This window comes from Colobus angolensis, unplaced genomic scaffold (assembly GCF_000951035.1).
Source record: "Colobus angolensis palliatus isolate OR3802 unplaced genomic scaffold, Cang.pa_1.0 Scaffold152, whole genome shotgun sequence".
NCBI classification, from domain to species: domain Eukaryota; kingdom Metazoa; phylum Chordata; class Mammalia; order Primates; family Cercopithecidae; genus Colobus; species Colobus angolensis.
The window spans coordinates 759,815-779,905 of NW_012114622.1; the positions used below are offsets into that span (position 1 = coordinate 759,815).

At 36.9% G+C, this 20,091-nt stretch overlaps 1 protein-coding gene across 1 annotated transcript in view; it reads right to left on the minus strand.

Annotated features, from left to right (window-relative positions):
• The window catches only part of CCDC34 (coiled-coil domain containing 34), a 24,033-nt gene extending 7,209 nt beyond the window's left edge, over nucleotides 1-16,824 (minus strand). The window contains exons 1-3 of the mRNA XM_011936304.1: nucleotides 15,820-16,824; nucleotides 10,863-11,001; nucleotides 3,873-3,980 (exon numbers count right to left, since the gene is read on the minus strand). Coding sequence (XP_011791694.1) covers nucleotides 3,873-3,980; nucleotides 10,863-11,001; nucleotides 15,820-16,268 — 696 coding nt within the window. The 5' untranslated portion in view covers nucleotides 16,269-16,824. The remainder of the gene's footprint in view (nucleotides 1-3,872; nucleotides 3,981-10,862; nucleotides 11,002-15,819) is intronic.
• Nucleotides 16,825-20,091: the final 3,267 nt, after the last annotated feature.

The following is a 20,091-nucleotide window of genomic DNA, read 5'->3' on the forward strand; positions in this document are numbered from 1 at the left end:
CAAAAAAAAAAAAAAAAGAGAGAGAGAGAGAGAAGAGAGGGGAAGGGGATGGGAGGGGAGGGAAATGGAGCGGAGGGAGGGGAGGGAAGATGGATGGATGGAAGGATGGAAGGAAGGAAGGAAGGAAGGGAAGGAAGGATTAAATGGGAAGAAATATTTGCATCACATATATCTGAAAAGGGACTTATAGTCTGAATATACAAAGAATTCTCATATAAGTCATACAACCCCTTCAAAAAATGGGCAAATGACTTAAATCAACACAACACAAAACAAGCCAACAACAAGAGATGTAGAAATGGTCAATATGTGTTATGGACTGAATTGTATTCCTGCCCCTCTCCCAAATTCCTATGTTAAATCCCTAATCCCCAATGTGACTGTATTTGGAGATAGGACCTTTAAAGAGGTAATCAAGTTTAAATGAGGTCATAAGGGTAGGACCCTAATCCAACAGGACTGGTGTCCTTACAAGAAGAAGAGACACCAGGGATATGTGTGCACAGAGAAAGCACTGTGGGGACATAAAAAGACAGCCGTGGAGAGAGGCCTCAGGAAAACCCAAACCTGCAGACGCCTTTGTCTTGATTTCCAGTCTCCAGAACTGTGAGTAAAGATATATTTCTGTTGTTTAAACCACCCAATTTGTGGTATTTTGTCATGAAAGCTCTAGAAGACTAATATAATAAACTGATGAAAATATGCTAAACATCATTAGATCTCAGGGCAATGAAAATTAAAACAACGGCATACCACTCCACACTCACTAGAAGGACTTACAATGAAAAAGATTGGCCATACCAAATTTGCCAAAGATGTGGAATAATTGGAACTTTCTTAGAACAGTAGTGGAGATGTAAAATGGTACAAGTACTTTAAACAAATGTTTGGCAATTTCTTGTAAGTTAAACACATAATTATCATATAGCCCAGTTATTTGGGTGGCATTCTCTTGGGTGGCATTCACCCAGGAGAGAAATGAAAACAAGTGTACACAAAAAGACTTGTACATGAGTGGTCACAGAATTTTATTCATAATATCCCAAACTGAAAACTCAATTGTCCATCAACTAGTGAACAGATAAACATACTCTATGAAATGTATTTCATAGAATACTATAGTCAGCGATAAAAAGGAATAAGACATGAAATAGCAGGGTAAGTTTTAAAACAAAAGACCAACACAAAAGAGTATATATTCTATCATTCCATTTATATGAAATTATAGAAAAGGCAACTCTAATCTACAGGTACAGAAAGCAGATTAACGGTTTCCTTGGAGCTGAGGCTGGCTGGGGGCAGGGAGTGGGGGTGAATGCAAAGGGGCACAAGGGAACTTTCTGGGGTGATGGAAATGTTCTATATCTTTACTGGTGCTGGTTACATGGGTACCTAAATTTGCCAAAGTCATCAAATTTTAAATAGTTGTATTTTATTATATGCAAACTACAGCTCAATGGAATTAATTCTGAAAAAAAATCAGACAGACTTCTGTAGGATTTAAACTAAAGAAGAATGAACAAAATGCCTTTAGTTAGCAAGAGGAGGACACAGCAGGCACTCAGAGTAGTCACTACTACTGAGAGAGGAAGCAGCCACTAACTGGCTTCAGATTTTCTGGCATGTTAGTTCTACACCACACAGAGCACAACAATAAATCTTCCTTTTTAAAGACGCTGCACTGAGAGAACCTTTGTTTCACACAACTAAAGGAAACTAATATAACAATTGGCTACTTTAAGTTTCTGGATTTTTATTTTGCTTTATCCAATAGTGCTTCCCACATAGTAAAAGCTGAGTAAATATTTGTTGAAAGCATGAACAATGTGATAACAGTGTTATCAATCATACACCTTGTTGATCTGAATTAATGTCTTACATGAGAAAATCAGTTGTGTTTTGAGAATTAAAAACGATTTTATTTTTAAATAATTTTTTAAAACATTAAAAGTAAAGGCCCTTTTTACAAAATATGTGATAACACTGTCATAAACACATCCAGAAAATAAATTACCACGGTAACACAAATGTTAGGAGTACCAGATGAGATAGAACATTTATTTTAAAAGCACTTAAGAATTTACAGTCATATTATAAGAAACTAGCTTTGCTAATGAATGCATAAATTCTTTTTGTCTGATTTTTTGATAGAACACAGTGAAAATGACTTAGAGAAAATAGCAGCCACAGATACAGCTAAAATGTGAATGAAGCTAGAGGCAGCTGAGGACCACACACCATGAAATGTAAACAGAGGAGAAAAAAGCTAGATGCCAGACAGGAAGAGAAGAACCAGGAGGGCAGTCTTTACAAATAGAGGTAAATGTAACTATGTCTGAAAGAAGAAATCTGATAGGTCTTAAGGAAAAAAAAAATTTAGAATAATCAATTATTCCTTAACATGAACAAAAGTTCTGCAGAACAGGTAAATATAACTTCTCAGTTTTATTTTTAAATAATTCTCAACATTATGGAATTTTGCCTTCAATAACTAGTGATTCATGTCAGGGCAAGCCACTTCCCTCCAAAAGAAGTAATTTTTTTTTTCTTCCAATAATTGGATTAGGTCTACTGCCACTAATTAAAACAGTGAATATATTGTCTCCCAGTAGTATCTTACATTCTTAGACAAACAACAACTAGGTTTGACTGGCATGGTAAAATTAGCTTAATGGAGTTAGAAGATAAGAGGGACTTTTAGAGGAAAGAGCAAACTATTCTGCATGTATAAAATAATTGTGTTTTATAGTTACAAATTTCAAAAAGATACTACCCAAACTTTTATAACAGTCAGAGACTTATTTTGATTTTTGAATTCATTCACAAAGATCTCTTTCGTGTTATATCATGGGATGAAGCAAACTTTTTTTAAAAAAACAAAGTAATTGACTTCTAAATAAATATGGTTATAACACTCACATACATCTAACCAATTTCCTTCTTGTAATACTTGGATGAAGAAGATTATATCATCTTCAATTTACTGAAATTATTTACATAGTACACTTATTAATACCACTGGGCATTAGATCAACAATAAAAAGTAGAATTAAAATTTAAAATATTGTTCTGCAATTTAAACATTTTTCCAAATCTGTAAGATTGCATTATAATAATAAAAGCAATACCATTCTAAATATGTAAAAATCACAACAGAAGACAAATTGGCCACAGAATAAGTATTTTTAGAATTTCTAATGTGTGTGATCCATACAAGAATATATTAAAATTAAAAGGAAAAACTGCATCCATTCAATGAACATCTTCACTCAACTATTTCTGTACATTTATTATGTGCAGGTACTCATCTAGCTCCTGGCAAACTGAACAAAAGAGGCAAAAATCCCTGCCCTTGTGTAGCTTACAATCCAGTATAAGAAGTAAACAATAAATTGAAAGATGTAATGGAAAGAGATCACAAACAGGGAAGTAGTAATTGTAAAGAAAAGGAAGAGACAATTAGGAACAACAGAAGAATTCTAATTAAGCCTTGGTGACCGAGAAGACAGCTGAATGAAACAGAGAAATGGCAGAATGGTTTTATGAAGGAGGAATGGGCAAAATGAGTTGTTTTAGATTTGCAGACTTGGAGGCACTTGCCATAAGGATTCAGAAGGTCAGGCCTAGAGATACAGACTTGGTGACTGCCTGCAGGCAAATATTAGTGCAAGCCACAGGAGGGAAAAAGGAGAAAAGTAGAGGGCAAAGGTCAGAAGACAGAGACTTGATAAATGTCTACCAGGATAGAAAAATAAAAGAAGCCAGAAAAGAAAGACTCTAAGAGAAATATTTTTTAAAACCTAGGTAATGAAGTGTAACAGAAGATTTTGCAAAAGAGATATCAACGTGTGTATGCATTTTTCCCTCCTTACCTCCTCATTCTTTTTCTGAACCCATTCTTTGTGCTTTTCTTCAGCAATTATCTTTCTTTTTTCACGTTCTTCCATTTCTTTTCTTTTTTCTAGTTGTTGATTTAATTCCTGTGGATTTTATTTAGACAAAAGGCAACATTTAATAGAAGTACCCAAATAATGCATATTTTAAAAGTCTGAGGTTATTAACCAAATTAAACAAGAATATAGTCTCCTTTATACAGCATATGCCACTAGTGGCAATAACTTACTTAAGTAACCAGTTTATGATGAAAAAAAGCATTGGTAAAAGTGTAAGTCATTTTTTAGAAATGTGCAAATAATTGCTTGGCAGCAAAACACTAGTTTCCTAGACTAAACTTCAGCTAAATTACCCTCATTGAAATCAACTTTCCCACACATAAATTTTGGCATCACTCTAAGCTACTGGCAGAAGCTCAAGAGAATTGTTAACTTTTTTTTTTTTTAGTTATAAGAAGCTTCTGGATTTCTGATGAAGATAAAGCATAGGAATTAAATAATCCCTATATTAAAAATTTAATTCAGAGTTACACAAAAGAAATACAAAGAAACCATTCAATTTTCCTTAGGGAAAAAAAGAACCCAGAGTTTTCTTCGCTGATTTTATAGCTGCTGAAGTGTAAAACAAAACCACATTCATATCCCAGATTATTTAACTGCCTTGCTGTCACTCGAATCTACACGTTTGGGCATTTCCTCAGGAAAAAGAATGTGAAAGGTATGGCCAAATAAAACTACAAGTTGAATGCCACCACTCTGTCACTCATCAGTTAAATTACTCCATTGGTTGAGAATGCTGTTCAAACTAGACTTCACTAGGGCTCCACAACCATAATTACTGGTTATTTTTCTTCTCTGTCTTTAGATACTAATAGTCAGATACCTTACGTATCTTCTATTGGTTTCCACTCTCCTCCCCAGGCCCCTGTTTCCCAAAGACCTACCTACCTGGGCATGAGTGGTAGTGGGAAAGACAATTTTCCAACCCTCAGACTAATTCCAGTGTCTTAAATGAAGATAAAACTTGACACCAAGAACATCTCTTTTGCATTTTAAACAACTGGTCATGGGAAATCTGTCTTCCATAACCTCTCATCCTAAAATTCTGCTGCATAGAAGGTAGCTGCCCTCACTCAGGAAATCTTCCAACTTTTAAACACTATACCCCTAAAAGCAAATATGCATCTTTGTTTTAAGGATTTTTCATCACTTCAGCAACTATTGTTCTTTGATTACTTACTCAGTATACTTTTATGGTACAGCTGCTATGAACCTAGCAAGAACTGACATAAAGATGAAATCCCAGAAGTCTCTGATCTAATGTGATTCTCTATACACCAAAGAAGTAAGTGCTACATTGTGAGTTATTGCATATTATAAAAGTTCAGAGAAAGGAAGGGAAGATGAGGAGAAACATCTTCCCTTCCCCCAGCCTACTATACCAGGCTAGTAAGAAATGAGCACCATATGAGGAATAGTGAAAAGATGGCTTCAAAAGGAGAGAGATTGAGAGGTGGGAGGGGTCAGAAACTTTAAGTGTGGTACCAGGTGGTGAGGAAGGTCTTTTGAGACAGGCAAAGTAAAGTGAATGTTATGAAACAAAAATACCTGGCAAAAGGGAAAATTCAGAGCTCTTAATGACAAAGGCTGAAGATTGCATTTGAAGAGAGGAGAACTATTCTGAGGAAGATTGAGTTTGCCATAGTATATGGGTTATAAGAAAAAGAAGGTCTGGGTCTCTGGGCCAGGCACAGTGGCTCATGCCAGTAATCTCAGCACTTTGGGAGGCTGAAGTGGGTGGATCACTTGAGGTCAAGGGTTCGAGACCAGCCTGGGCAATATGATAAAACCCTGTCTCTGCTAAAAATACAAAAATTAGCCAGGTGTGGTGGCAGGCACCTGTAATCCTAGCTACTAGGGAGGTTGAGGCAGGAGCATTGCTTGAACCTGGGAGGTAGAGGTTTCAGTGAGCTGAAATCATGCCACTGTACTCCAGTCTGGATGACAAAGTGAGACCTCATCTCAAAAAAAAAAAAAAAAAAGAAAAGGAGAAGAGGGTTTGGACTTATGTCAGGAAACAAAAGGGGGAAAAATTATACATATATATATATATATATACATGTACACACACAAACATGTGTATATATGTATGTCTATATATGTATATATACAAATATATAAGTATGAAAGACATTAATTAATTAATTGGCTAGATATAGACCTGACAACTATATATCAAAACTTTTCCAAAATAGTCCTAAATTTTATTTTCAAGAAAAGTAATTATTTAAATGTATAAAGACATGATTTACTATATATTTATGTGCCTTTTTAAGATTCTTCATTTAACTAAACTAAAAAATCAGAAAAAAATAAACCCTGACTCCTATTTGATGGTTAACAAATTTTAGTTAAAGTTGATTGAGGGGTTAAAGAAAAAGGGTCAAAATGTACCTAGAAAATGCTACCAATAACCCAAACAGTGTTCGAATCTCAGGATGTCTGTTCAAGTAATTTGCCAAACCAGAATATACATCATATTTTGAGACAGAACCCTCCCTTCCAAGGCTGGCCCTACTTAGAATTTCCCACCCTGAATGACTCCATGTTTACCACAAAGGCCAATCTCCTTCTGGACATAGCTGGAGTCTTCCTTCAAAAGGCCCCTACATGGTCTTCTGGTATACCACTGAATTTCAACAGGATTAAAGATAGCTATTAATATTTTCCCATGGAATACAACACTTGATTACGGAAAACCAAAATCCAAAGAAGATCTTAAACATGTATTTGTATTTCAATAGGTTTTGCCTACTTTCAAATAATTTTTTACCACTGAAGGTAATATTAGAAAAACTGACAGTTTTGAGTTTCTCCAACAGCTCTATATCCTACCCTATTCCTTCATTAAGGACTGATGAATAAAATGTGGAAAGGCAAGATGATTTAAAAAAAGAAAAAAGAAGGCACCAGGACTATTCACAAACTAGGTAATTTTTATGATTTACAACTGATTATAATAATATGTTAAAGCAAATATTAAAAATTAGAATCAGCCAAAGACCGTAGAGAACTTGGGGCAGTTGGCTAAAGGATTATTTATAATAATTAAAAAGTAAACAAAAATTAAATGACCTACAAAACCAATATACTAGTTTTTCATAATGCTTGATAACTGATTCAATGTTTACCATATTTATCATCTCAACAAAAGTTACAAATGTGTAACATTCTGTAATGGGTAATTTTTATGAATTAAAATAATTTCTTAACCTGAGTCCCACAGAGATGTCTGAAGCAAACCTAAATGTCTGATGCTCAAATCAAATTTATGAGTGTGGATGATCTTTTTAATGATTAAACTATCCTATAAATGTTCTCTTAAATCTTAAAGGAAGAAAATTAGAAAACCAGAGTTCATTAAAAAATAAATACTAAGTCTGACTCATTATTTCTAAAATACATCTTGATATTATGGGAAAAGCATTTAAATGGAAGTCAAAGAATTAGGTGCCAGTCCCAGTTCTGCCACGAATGAAGCTTTGGCAAAATTACTTTTCTGCCTTTCATACTTTCTAGTTTTAATAGGGATCTGAGATGACTATTCTTTATAGTTAAAAATTTGATATGGTTTATAAACAAATTAGGGAACACAGTAAATAAAGACAGAAAAGTAAGGAAAACATGAGATAAAAACAAAATAAAGGAAAAGGCAGCGAAAGAATGTGAATAACACAAAAGCTCAATATGAGTTTATAGCAAGCTGAGTAGTTGGCCTATATGTTAGGATATCCCTGGCATAACTGATACGTAAGAGTCATGCTAAAATGGAATCACTTCAGAGTTAAGTAATAAAGTAGCCATAAGAAATGTCAAACTACAAAATACATAAAAAGGTTTTAATCTTTCAATCAAATTACAAATAATTATACCCTGCTACATGCTTATCATTGTGGTAGGGTTTATATTTATTATTTTAATCTTTTCTCAAAACAAATCTTCATAGCAGTTATTATGATCTCCTTTCACATATAATAACTTTATTGGTGCTTTGTACATATTAGCCCATATCCTAATGTTCATTTAGTCCTCATAACAACACTATGAAGTAAATATTATTCTCCCCCTTTCACTGATAAGGAAATTGAGACACAGAAAGGTTAAGGATTTGCTCAAAGTCCAAATTTTGAATGCAGGAAGTATGGCTCAAGAATTTACGCTTTTAAACCAGGCACCATGGCTCACACCTGTAACCCCAGCACTTTAGGAGGTGTCGCTAGATCCCAGGAGTTGGAGGCCAGCCTGGGCAACATGGCAAAACCCCCCTCTCTAAAAAACAACAACAAAAACAAAAATTAGCCAGGCGTGGTAGTGTGTGCCTACAGTCCCAGCTACTCAGGAAGCTGAGGTGGAAGAGGAGGGGAGGTCAAAGCTGCAGTGAGCTGTGATCGCGCCACTATATACCAGCATGGGTGACAGAGCAAGACCCCGTCTCAAAAAAACAAAACAAAACCCAGAATTTACACTTTTAACTACTCCATTATTGCCTCTCTAACATCTGGCTTATAGATGAAGAAACTGAGGCTCAGAGAAGTTAATTAACGTCACTGAATTAGAATGGCAAGGCTAAAATTTCAGCCTTGTTCTGTGTGACTACCAAGCCCAGGCTCTCTTACTATCTCTGAAATTTGATTAACTTTTCTCTGTATACTGACTAAAAATGACTTGAAGTGACCCGCCTTTTCTTAATATAGCAAGTAACTTCTTGTGAGACTACAGATAAAGCCCAATACCAGAAATTGAACTTTGTTCTACCATTAACTCACTGGATCAGTATTTTCCAAATTGTAAGTTTAAAACCAATTTAATGAATTATGACCAGCCTTTTAAAAAAAGAACACCAGGTTTTGCACAAAATTAAGATGCTATTTCACATACATAAGTATAAATACACATATATAGATATATATGTAGGTACGTGTTTTTATAACATAAAAAAATAGAGTGCTCACTGTGAACAAATATTCTTAAAAGCTACTAACTAAATAATGGAATTAGTCATTGAAATAAGAGAAGTAAGTCTGGGAATTCAAAAATACACCCTAATTCTGAAAATAAATGAAAAAGCTTTAAGAAGGCTATGAATAGTAATGATATAAATAACAATACAAATAAAAACAAAGCCAGGCATCTTTATACTTTGTTACACTTAATCCTCACAAAACCCCTGTGACACAGGTATTATTTTATTCCTCTTAAGCAGATGAGAAAATGGAAACATAAAAGTTTAAATAACTTGCTTACACCCAGCAAATAAAAAGAACCACGGTTTTTATTATTCTTGCCTAACATCAACCGTAAGGTCTTTCTCAAGCCCTGTGCACTGCCAAGAGGAAATAAGTGCCACTCTCACAGCGCACTTTTCCAGGAATAAATTTGTAATCTAGAATACAAAGTACCATACAATAGGAAAACAGTAGTACTAGTTTTCATAATCATTTGAATTATGCCAAGCCTCTGAAACATGTGACTGCCTGCCTGGTTAGAAACTTATCAAATAATAACTGGTTTCAAAACTAACAGAAAAGTTATTCTAAGGAAGATCATGAAGCTTTTGTTCCCATGATTTTGTGTGTATGTGTGTTTTTTTTTTAAGATGGAGTTTCACTCTTGTTGTCCAGGCTGGAGTGCAATGGTGTGACCTCGGCTCACCGCAACCTCCGCCTCCTGGGTTCAAGAGATTCTCCTTCCTCAGCCTCCGGAGTAGCTGGGATTACAGGCGCCCACCACCATGCCCAGATAATTTTGTATTTTTAGTAGAGATGGTTTCTCCATGTTGGTCAGGCTGGTCTCAAACTCCCAACCTCAGGTGATCCACGTGCCTTGGCCTCCCAAAGTGCTGGGAGTACAGGTGTGAGCCACTGTGCCCGGCCAATTCCCAGGACTTTTTTTTAGCAACAGTTACTAATAGACTGAAATATCCAACAAGAGTGAACCAGTTAACTATATTTTAACAAATATGTAATACATTTTAAATATATTTTAATAATATTAGAGAGCCATTTTAAAATGTTATAAAAATGTTTAATGATAGAGAAAAAGAATTTTATCCTGTTTCATTAAAAACAAGAAGTGTCCCTCGTCATTCAAATCTATTTGGCTTCAGTGTTTGGATAGGAAGAATTCAGATAGTGAGTCTGGATAGTGAGTTTAGGGGATGCCAATTTATCCAAATCTATTTGGTTGCCATGTTCTGAAACAGTAAGAGTTCAAAAAAAATATGTGAATATTGTCATTAAAGAAGAGATGTGAAAATGCATCCACAACTATTTGTTTTTTGAGTTCATATAGTAAAAGTTCAAAGGAGACTCAAGCATGGAAATGTCCATAAGTGAGGGAGGCACAGAGAAACTGAAACACCCTGAAAGACTAGCAAGCAGTTTCCCATCGCCCAGCACACAGGGCACATGCTCACTGAGTGACACACGGTAGGATGGGGTGGGCGGGGAGGGGCAGGTAGATTCCTGCCTCTATTTTGTTTCGGTAAAGTTAAAAATTTTACTGAGTATATACAGCTGAATTTACCTCAGTTAAATGTACATATGCTGATGCTCCAGTGTATGTAGACATACAACATATATATATACATTTGTACATATTTATTTCAAAATAATTTACATAGAAAATCTGGAAAGCTATGTCATAATACTAACAATGATTATCTTCAGACGGTGGAATTAGAGGAGATTTTAATTTTCTTAATTATGCTTAGCTGTATTTTCCAAACGCTCTAACAATGAACATATTTCTATTATTATATTATAACTTAGTTATTAAATTTGATATAGTAAACTAACATACATGCAAAGACTTTGTTTCAGGAATAATAACATTAACATTTTAATTTACAACCGCAGCTCTACTTTGTGAGCTCACAGATTAAATAAAAAGAACACTGTCTAGTTTTACCTCTAGAGCTTTCTGTTGCAGCCGGTCACGTTCTTCTTTTTCTTTGCCAATAAACCACACCTCCCATGGTGTCAGGCGGCTTTCTGGTAAGCACACCTGTTTCTGTTGTTCTTGGTTATCTTCTGATTCAACCTCAGTGCTACAAAAGAGAGGCTACTATGGTACTTGTGCAAGAACCTCTTTTGCTTCCTAGTCCAAATCACTTAACTGTACAGTAAAAGCAAAATTTAATACTGCATTTACAATATTGTGATTTTTACAAACATACATGAATTACACATAAGCATACATTTAAGAAATCATGAAAAGAAATTCTAATATTTGAATTAGTTTATCCAACAAACTGCCTTTGAATTCCTTCATCTTCTAAAACCACATTATTTAAAACCCCATTGGGAAAATCCACACCCTATCCATTTCCCTCAATGCCAACACTTTTTTATTTCTAAAAATCTTACCTGGATAACTAATTACTCATCACAACATATAATCCTAAGCAGATCCTGAAGCCGGCTCTTCCCTTTTCCTCCCTTAAGTAGTTTAGGAAAAAAAGATTATGTAGTACACACAAAGAAAATGATAAAGCAAACATGTTAACAATTAGGGACTGCGGGTGAAGGGTAAATGAAAGTTCTTTATATCATTTCACTTTTTTTATAAGTTTGAAATTGTTTTGAAATAAGAAGCCACAAAACATTCTTTAACATTTTGGTTGACTCCCTTTTGCCAATCCTTAGATAGGGTGTATATGACTCTCCAGTCTGGTTACCTCCTACCATAGTCTCCATCTCCACCATACACCTCTGTCAGTCTGTCTCTTCTGGGTATAAGGAAAAATAACAATTCAGGGTAAAGAGAAGAGGGGCAGGGAAATAAGTACATACATAAATAAAGAACACAAGGACTTGGCCAGATCCACAAACCTCATGAAACTTAGAAAAAGCTTAACCATCAAGCCATAGAAAGCAAGGTTGTTCAGGACATAAGGTAGCTCTAAAGACTAGTTTTATAGACTCAGTTCTTTGTCTCTTTCACATTCCTGCTTCTAGCAACCAATTGCTTCACCCACTGCTTTGCACAACTTTTCTACTTCATAGATTCAGCTTACTCATTATTTTCTGCTACTATTATTTCTTAATTCATTCATGCCCTTATGGAATTTGTATTCTAGTGGGAAAGAGACACTGTTAATATGTTATTTCTTACATACGTCTTTCCTTCTCAGTCTTGCAGAAGGAACCCATCTGCCCCCACTGTAGTGCAGTTTCAACTATCACTACATGATGATGCCTAGATCAAGAATTCCAGGCCAGATCTTCATCTTGAGTTCCAGATCTTGATTTCCAACTATGTGATACATAACTCAACTTAAATATCAATCAGTTGAAAACAAATCTAATCATCCTCTACCATCCACCCACCACCCTTCCCACCAAGAAAGGTACTCCTCTTACAATCCTACATCAGTGAATGGTATCACCCTCCAGCCAGTTACTCAAGCCAGAAGCCCTAGCTCTCTGACTCCACCTGCTCCTTGTCAACATCTGGACCGCCCACCTCCCATACCCACATGATCACCTAGTCATGTTCATTCCTCTTTCCATTTTTGAAAGCCATTCTTGTTTCCTCCAACCTTACAACCATCATCCGGACAAAACTGGCCTCCCTTTCTCCCTTTCAAACGATTATCCACACTTTTTGCCAGATTCATCCCTCAAATGTATCCTTCTATCATATCACTCCTCATCTTAAAGTTCTTCAATGGCATCTTTACTCACAGGATAAAATCCAAATTCCTTAGCCTGACACCCACGAATTGGCCCTTTGCCTAACTTCCAGCCTCTTCTTTCATCAATAGCTGATCCAGACTCTACATTTCACTTACTAGGAACTCCTGCAGGTTGATGAATGTGCCACACCCCATGCCCTGTAACTTTCACCTAAATCTGAAATTCCTTTCTTCCACCTCCGCATAGGGTCAGATTAAGAGCTTAGATTTGGGTGTAAAATAGCCTGGGGTGAAATCCTATCTGCTTCCTCCTAGCTATGTACATTTAAAAAAAAAACTTCTTTAAGCTTCTGTTTTCTTGTCTACAAAATGGAGATGACAGTTGTGGCTGGCTCCCTTACAGGTAGTATTGCATGAAACTATCCATGCTAAAGCACTTAATATAGTTCCAGGCACTCAGTAAGCACTTAGTAAGTCATTTACTATTATTACTATGACAAACTCCTACTGTCCCTTCAAAATTCAACTCCAGCACTGCCAGTAAAACTCTTGGGCTTCCTGTCACTTGTTCATCTCTGCCACAGGCCATGAGTTCCTTAAAGAAAACATATCTTAACTCATTTTTTTTTTATTTCAAGAGCCTGGCTTATGGTCTAGAATCTAGTAAAGTCCTAGGAAACATCTGTTGAAAGACAATCAGATCAGTGGGTTTTTTTTTTAAGAAATGACACTTTAAATGTTAAATTTTCTGCCTTAATATTTATAACAAATGTGTTCAAACTGCGTGGTGCACACACTATAGCTTTACTTATAATCAAGAAAGGCTTGACAAGCGGCTATTTGTGAACAAGATATTTATTACAGCATGGTTTTCCTAATGGATAGTAGTAGAAAAACCAGGATAAAGCTGAATAGACAAACAGCAAGCCCAGAGCACATTATAAAATATTCCAGGAAAACGCTTCTCATTATCTTCTCTGAAGCTAACTTTGAGCTTAATCTCAGTTCTGACCAATACCCTTGAAGGTCAATGCATCTTCTAAACATGGCACTATTTATACCAAAAATACCTTGAGGTAATATCCATTATGTGCAGCTGATGCCTGAGTCTAGCTCAAAGAAGCCTTACCCGATTCATTTTGCCAGTTAGATCAGTGTGAGAAGGCATAAAATCCCACACAGCTCTAGGTTGCTGTCTGCTCCACAGAATACTCGCAGCCCAGAATAATGAAAGGGGGCTATGACTAGGTTGCCTGCTGTCTTCATCCTGTCACCCCCAAGCTGTCCAGGGCACCAAACAGAGGTCAGCATAGTAAGGAGGAGGAATGAGGAAATTTTCTAAACACCTACCTTTCCTGAAAGGAAGTGCTAAGTTTCTAAAGCATTTGACAATAATCACTGCATGTATCTGTTCTTTAGGAAGTGGGAAATGGGCATGCAGTCAGCACATTTATTGAGCACCTAATAAGTGTCTGATACTTGCCACACACAATGTTTGATAACTTCAGCATTCTCTTTTCAAACCCACCTCCCAGCTACTCCTTTGATTCATAGGGACTGAAATGTGATAAGGAAGGCAGCCTTAGCCCTATGGTGCTACCAGTTGATTCTGGCTTTGCATAAGTGAGACATACATACGTCTGCCTCCTCCCCTGGCAGGCTCCATTTAGTCAGGGCTTTGGCTCTTGGAAACTAATGCAAGGTTTCAGTAGCTGAGCGATAGTTCTGATGGTCATTTATTCTGCAGGTCACTAACTTGTGTCCAGATTGCTTAGTCCAGTTGATTATGCTCAGAAAGTATTTCCCAAAGCCTTCAAATTTACTTTAAATACCTTTGAGACCAATTCAGTCCTGAAGAATACCTACAAAGGCCCAGATGAAAACAGATTACTGAAACCCTAACTCCACCATTAAATTTTACTATCAGGTTGATCAGAGCAGGCCTGTTTCTTGTTGCTACAACCAGCCTGGATGAGTGGCTTGCTTGGTTACTCTTTCTGATCTCCATTCCCACCAATGTACTTACTTTCACTTTTCATCCGTAACTAATTCACTCCTGTAACCATGTATATGGGTTACTTCATACGGGTTCCATATTCCATTCACTCATGCTAGATATGAACACCCTATACTGAAGTGAGTATCTTGCTATTTACACATAAAGCATGGGTTCTCTGGTCTGTATTTCTCAGACCTCCTGTACTGTGCCTTACACAGCCTGGCAACCAGAAACTTGTAAATGATTTCCGAAGAAAACGCAGTAAGTCTATCCCAGAATGGAGCTGCATTACTGGGCCCGTCTCAGAAATATTTCTACAGGGATAGGCCCTTTGCTCCATTTCTATATACCCAGTACTAGGCATGCAGTTTAGGAAAGACAACATGATTGGTCTATCTTCATAGTAGACCCAGGTCTGCTAATAACTAGGGGCATGCCTTTGAGTCACTTTTTGCATTCTGAGCCATGGTTTTATTATCTGTAAAATAGGTGGACTGATTTAGGATTCAATTCCATGAGAGTAGAGACCAGTATCTTGTTTATGGTTTCCAGTACCCAGACTAATATGTGGCACACAATGTTTGCTGAGTGAATAACAGTAGAAATAAACAAATTCAGATAGTTTTAATAACCCCATTGGTCCTAACATTCTTTGATACAATGACATCCATTCTTCTGTGCGTACTCAGATCCTATCTAACCATGTCGCCACATGCTGAGGTTGACATTGCTAATCTCTGTGCTTCAGCACTCTGTGTTACAAAAAGTGACCTGTTTACTACAACCTACTTCACCAGCCATCAGTATGTTTTCAGAATAACCAACCACAGGTACTACTAAGGTGCAGTAAACCAAGTTCTGGTGTTCAGGTTTGGGGTAAGAGTTCTGGAGTTCACAGTCTGGCTTTTAAGGATTCATAGAACGCCTGAAATGGTAGCAAAGTTTTGTGTGTTTGAGACTATGTGAGTTTTTCTGGGAAGTGAGACTGCAGCAATCATATCTCAGGAAAAAAGGATTAAGAGCCGTAGGAAATCTATCGTCATTTGCAAGAATTTGCACAGGACTCTTTATGTGCAAAAGAAACCAAAAAACAAAAAACACGGCACCTCAGTCTGCAAGTGCCTGCTCTGCCTTTGGGTCGGAGGGCAGGAGGGTGTTAGAAGTGGGTACTTAAAAGGGTCTAAGGAATCTTGAAAAAGGCTGAATCGGCCGGGCAGTCTCGGGTTTACCTGGCGCACCCCTGTAACTCCATTCCTCTCAGGCTCGTCACTTTGGCCTCTGAATCATGGGCATCTTCATCCACGTCTTCCTCATCCTCCCGGTCACCGTCGTCCTCGTCAAACTGGAAGCTCTGGTGGCCAAGGGGAGACAACAGTGACCTGGTGGAATTGCTGCAGCTCAGCGGCAGCGGCGGCGACGGCGAGCGCACCACCTCCAACCCCTGCCCACGAGCGCCCGTCATAGGGACGGAGAAGGAGCCCGAGGAGGGCCGTGACCTGGGTCTGCAGTCCGCCGTGAAACCGGCGTAGGAAGGAGAAGTAGGCCCCCAGCGCCGCGCCGCCCACATCTGGCCCGCCAAGTTCAAACTGTCGGAGCCGCGGCGGGGACGCGCTTTCCCAGCAGGCACTGCGTGCGCCAGACCGGCCAATCCCGGCCGGCACAGACCCTGCGTTGCCATGGCGACGCGTGGAGGCCGGGAGGGCTTTGTCTGGGCCTGCAGAGCTTGGCTTCCTCTTCCCCCGGCCTCTCTTGGCCAGCCTTTCCTCTTCTGTAGCAGGAAGGTGCCTGCTGTTTGCAAGCTTGTTTAGCACGGTACGGCCACGCCACGGGCGGGGTCCTGGCTCCCTACCGACAACTTTGAGGGCCTGTCGCTAGTTTGCTGTGGTGTTGCAGTTCATTTGGTACATGAAATATGTTACCTGTCACTGAATCAGGGAAAGTAGCAGAAACCAAAACTACCCCCTATATAAGGAGTCAGAATTATGAGCATCGGTCTGATTTCTTTCAGCACAAGCCGATATAGTTTGAGGAGAGGGGAGCGAACTAGATCCAAGTTTACAGGTGTATTCCAGAACGCACTTTTAGGGCAGTCTTTGCGTGTTTGGTAGCACTTCGTTTGCCTGGCATGTTAAGGGACATAATTTGTCTACACGTGTGAATTTTTGACCTCTTCGAAGCCTCTAGTGTACGGTAGGGTCTGCGTAAAGCACAAGGGATAGATTATTAAAAGTCTCTCCCTTAAGTTTTTTGTGGCGAAAAAATCATCTCAGTAAATATGCTGATAGGCATTTTATATGGGATCTTAGGATCACTCTCGGGAATGGGGATAAAGGTAGTAAAGGAGAGGTGGATGCTTTATTCATGCTGACAAAATTGTGCATTTGTAAATAAATAGGGCTTTTGTCGTATGTTACCGGTAGAAATATCATAAATGAAAACTGACCATGGCTACCACAGCACACAAAACTCTTCAGGGACCAGAGTGATACAAAAATCTTTGACGAAATCTAGATCTGCAAAATTTAACACAGGAGAAATAGCTATGGTAGAAGTAATAGCCACCAAAGACAATTCAGAAGGCAGAGCTATAATTAATAAAATATGACTTGGTTAAATCTAAATGGAATATTTTGTTCAAAATTTCGGTGAAAACAAAATGAAAATGGAAGAAAATTGGAGCACTCCAAATCAGTAATAAAGTTGATCAAGGAATAAAACTGACCTAATGGAGTTTTCGTTGTCGACCCTAGTTATTTCAATATTGGCATTTAAAAACCTTTTATCAGAACATCTCTAGAATCAGTAACATCAAAAGGCACTGGGCTGCGTGAGGGCCTCATAAAGAGGTAAGCTTGAGAAGCTGTTTTCCAATAGATATAACCAAACATAACTGTAGTGGGAAAAAACACTAGTATGAAAGGGACCTGGAATCAGTGGTTTTCCTGGTACTTGATAGGCTTTCCATTCCTAACACTCCTCTGAAAATGGGGGAAAAATTTACCTAACAGGGTCATATTATCTCATTAATTCTCAAAGTTTCTAAGCTCAGGATCGGACACAAACAATGAAAAATTGTGTGTAAACTCCAGAACTTCTTCACTTTAACCTCTTCGCATAGGAATCTAAATGTCATATACGTCTTTGTCCCCTTAAAATGTTTTCCTAAACAAAGTATACCCTTTTCTTGATGCACCAGGGTCACCATTATGACCAACTGTGACATTATGCACTAGCAATGCTGGAACCCCCAAGGCTATAAGGCAGAGTCAGATGGTGCTGGTGCTGGTGTTTGAACATAATTAACTCCAGCGGTCTCATTTCTTACAGTGCCTTTTCATTACTGGAGCTGAGAAGCCATAATCGAGATGGGTAGAATTATATATAAATGTACAAATATGTAAAAGAGTGTCTCTCCCCTTAAGTTTTAGGGTATTCACTTAGTGATATCTTTTCATACAATTAGTACTTTGACCATGGTATATTTGAGATAATTATGTTTTGCTGGCTCTGGAAACTTGTATAAGAGGGACTTTTGCTTAAATAATTCCATCACCAGTTAGCCCTGTGGCAATATATTATGCAACTTTAAAAATTTATCCGTAGACATTAGTATTTACAGATGAAACAATATGATGTCTTAAATTTGCTTCAAAATAATGCAAGGGGTGGAAGGATTGGAGGGGGTCAGTGAATAGGATGAAGATGAAACAAGGTTCACTACGTGCTGCAGATAATTGTCAAAGCAGTGACAGGTATGGGGTGAAGGGTGGGGAGGTGAGGTAATTATACTACTCTACTTTTTGTTATGGAAATTTCAAGCATATATGAAGTTTAAAACAAACACACATACAAAATTATGTCCCAAATGAAGAGGCACTGGGTTCTGGTTTGGGGTCTAATTTGCTGTGACTCAGGGACTCACTTAAATTTCATTAAGCCTTTTGTTTTCTCATCTGTAAAATGAGGACTTAGTGATTGTAAATACTGAAGTATTTCTAAGCATCTGGGCAACTGACTACATTTAATATCATACAGACTTTTTAATCATTTGCTTTTTAGATAAAGATTGAATCAATGGTTTTTCTGAAATTTCATAATCTGTTTTCCATGAGTATAGTTCAGACTTAGGATAAAAGCCTTTTTCCAAATTTCAGCAAAATGTTCTTATATATTTACAAATAAATATCAAAATGGTGTTTTCTAATGGTTACTTCCAACATTTCTTCTAATACTGTCCACTTAGAAATACTTAATTTGCTTACTTTAAAACTAAATTCATTAGTATACCTAGTTTTAAATTAAGGCAAAATAGATTGCTTTCTAAAAACTTTAATAATTCAGAACACTGAGTACAATACTGTATTTCATACCATACAGCACAAAGATTAACACATTTTATATATCTGTTATTCTAGTTTTTAAATGAATAAAATGAAAAATTTTCAATAACTTGAATTTTGGAAAAAACCTTTTAATTAGGAGTTTCTTACCAAGTTATGATTTAATATTTATCAGATGTGTAAATATACAAACATGATAGCAATTTTTAAAACTTGTAAATAGTTGGCCTTACAAAATTACAACACACTGTAAATAAATCCTTCCCACATTTTATACAAACTACATGATTTTGATATACAAAGATTCTGTTTTTATTACACTGACAATGTACAACAAAGACTATTTACAATGCAAAAAGTATATAAACCACAATTTAACAGTCTGCTACTGGCAGCCACTATAGTTTAGGAGGTAGCTTTAATTAAACGAAATGAACAGAAGCCACATTTCCCAACTTGTGTTCTAAAAATAATTTACATAAGATAAAAATTCATTATATGCACAGTATGTACAGTTTAATTATTAAACTGCAATCTAGCTGGATTTTTTTAGTATATTCAGAATAACTAATATGGCAGTGGGTTTGCTACTGATTTAGCACACTGTTCAAAAAACATATTGAACAATTATAACTTTAAGACTCCACACAGTAATAGGTCTAAAGCCCATAGATGGGAATCAAGTAAAATTTTTAATTTTTAAAGACACAGGACTAAGCTTTATTCCTTCTTCTTCTATTTTTATTAATAACACATTATCTCGTTTAACCAGAGTTCAACCTCTGAGCTATTGAATAGGCTCTTTTGTAAAAAATAGTATGGGGAAGATGTATAGAAGTTTCCACTTAATAGCACAGGTTCAAGATAATCCAGCTCACTAAGAAATAAACATAAGTACTTTGTGTCGTAATTAGTCCCCATTTCTTCTAATTAAATGCAAGTATTGACCACAGTTTACTTTCTATATAATCTAAACTATTACTAGGTGACATACCAACAAATTGGAAAATATCAGGAGAGCCAATGATATTAGGAAGTATTCATTAATAAGAATGTTCCATGGAGCCACCAAATCCCTCAGATACTATTAAACCCCCACATTAGTTAGTGGTTTAGCTAAATCGACTAAACCCACACAGCAATTAGTCTTTTACTTTTATC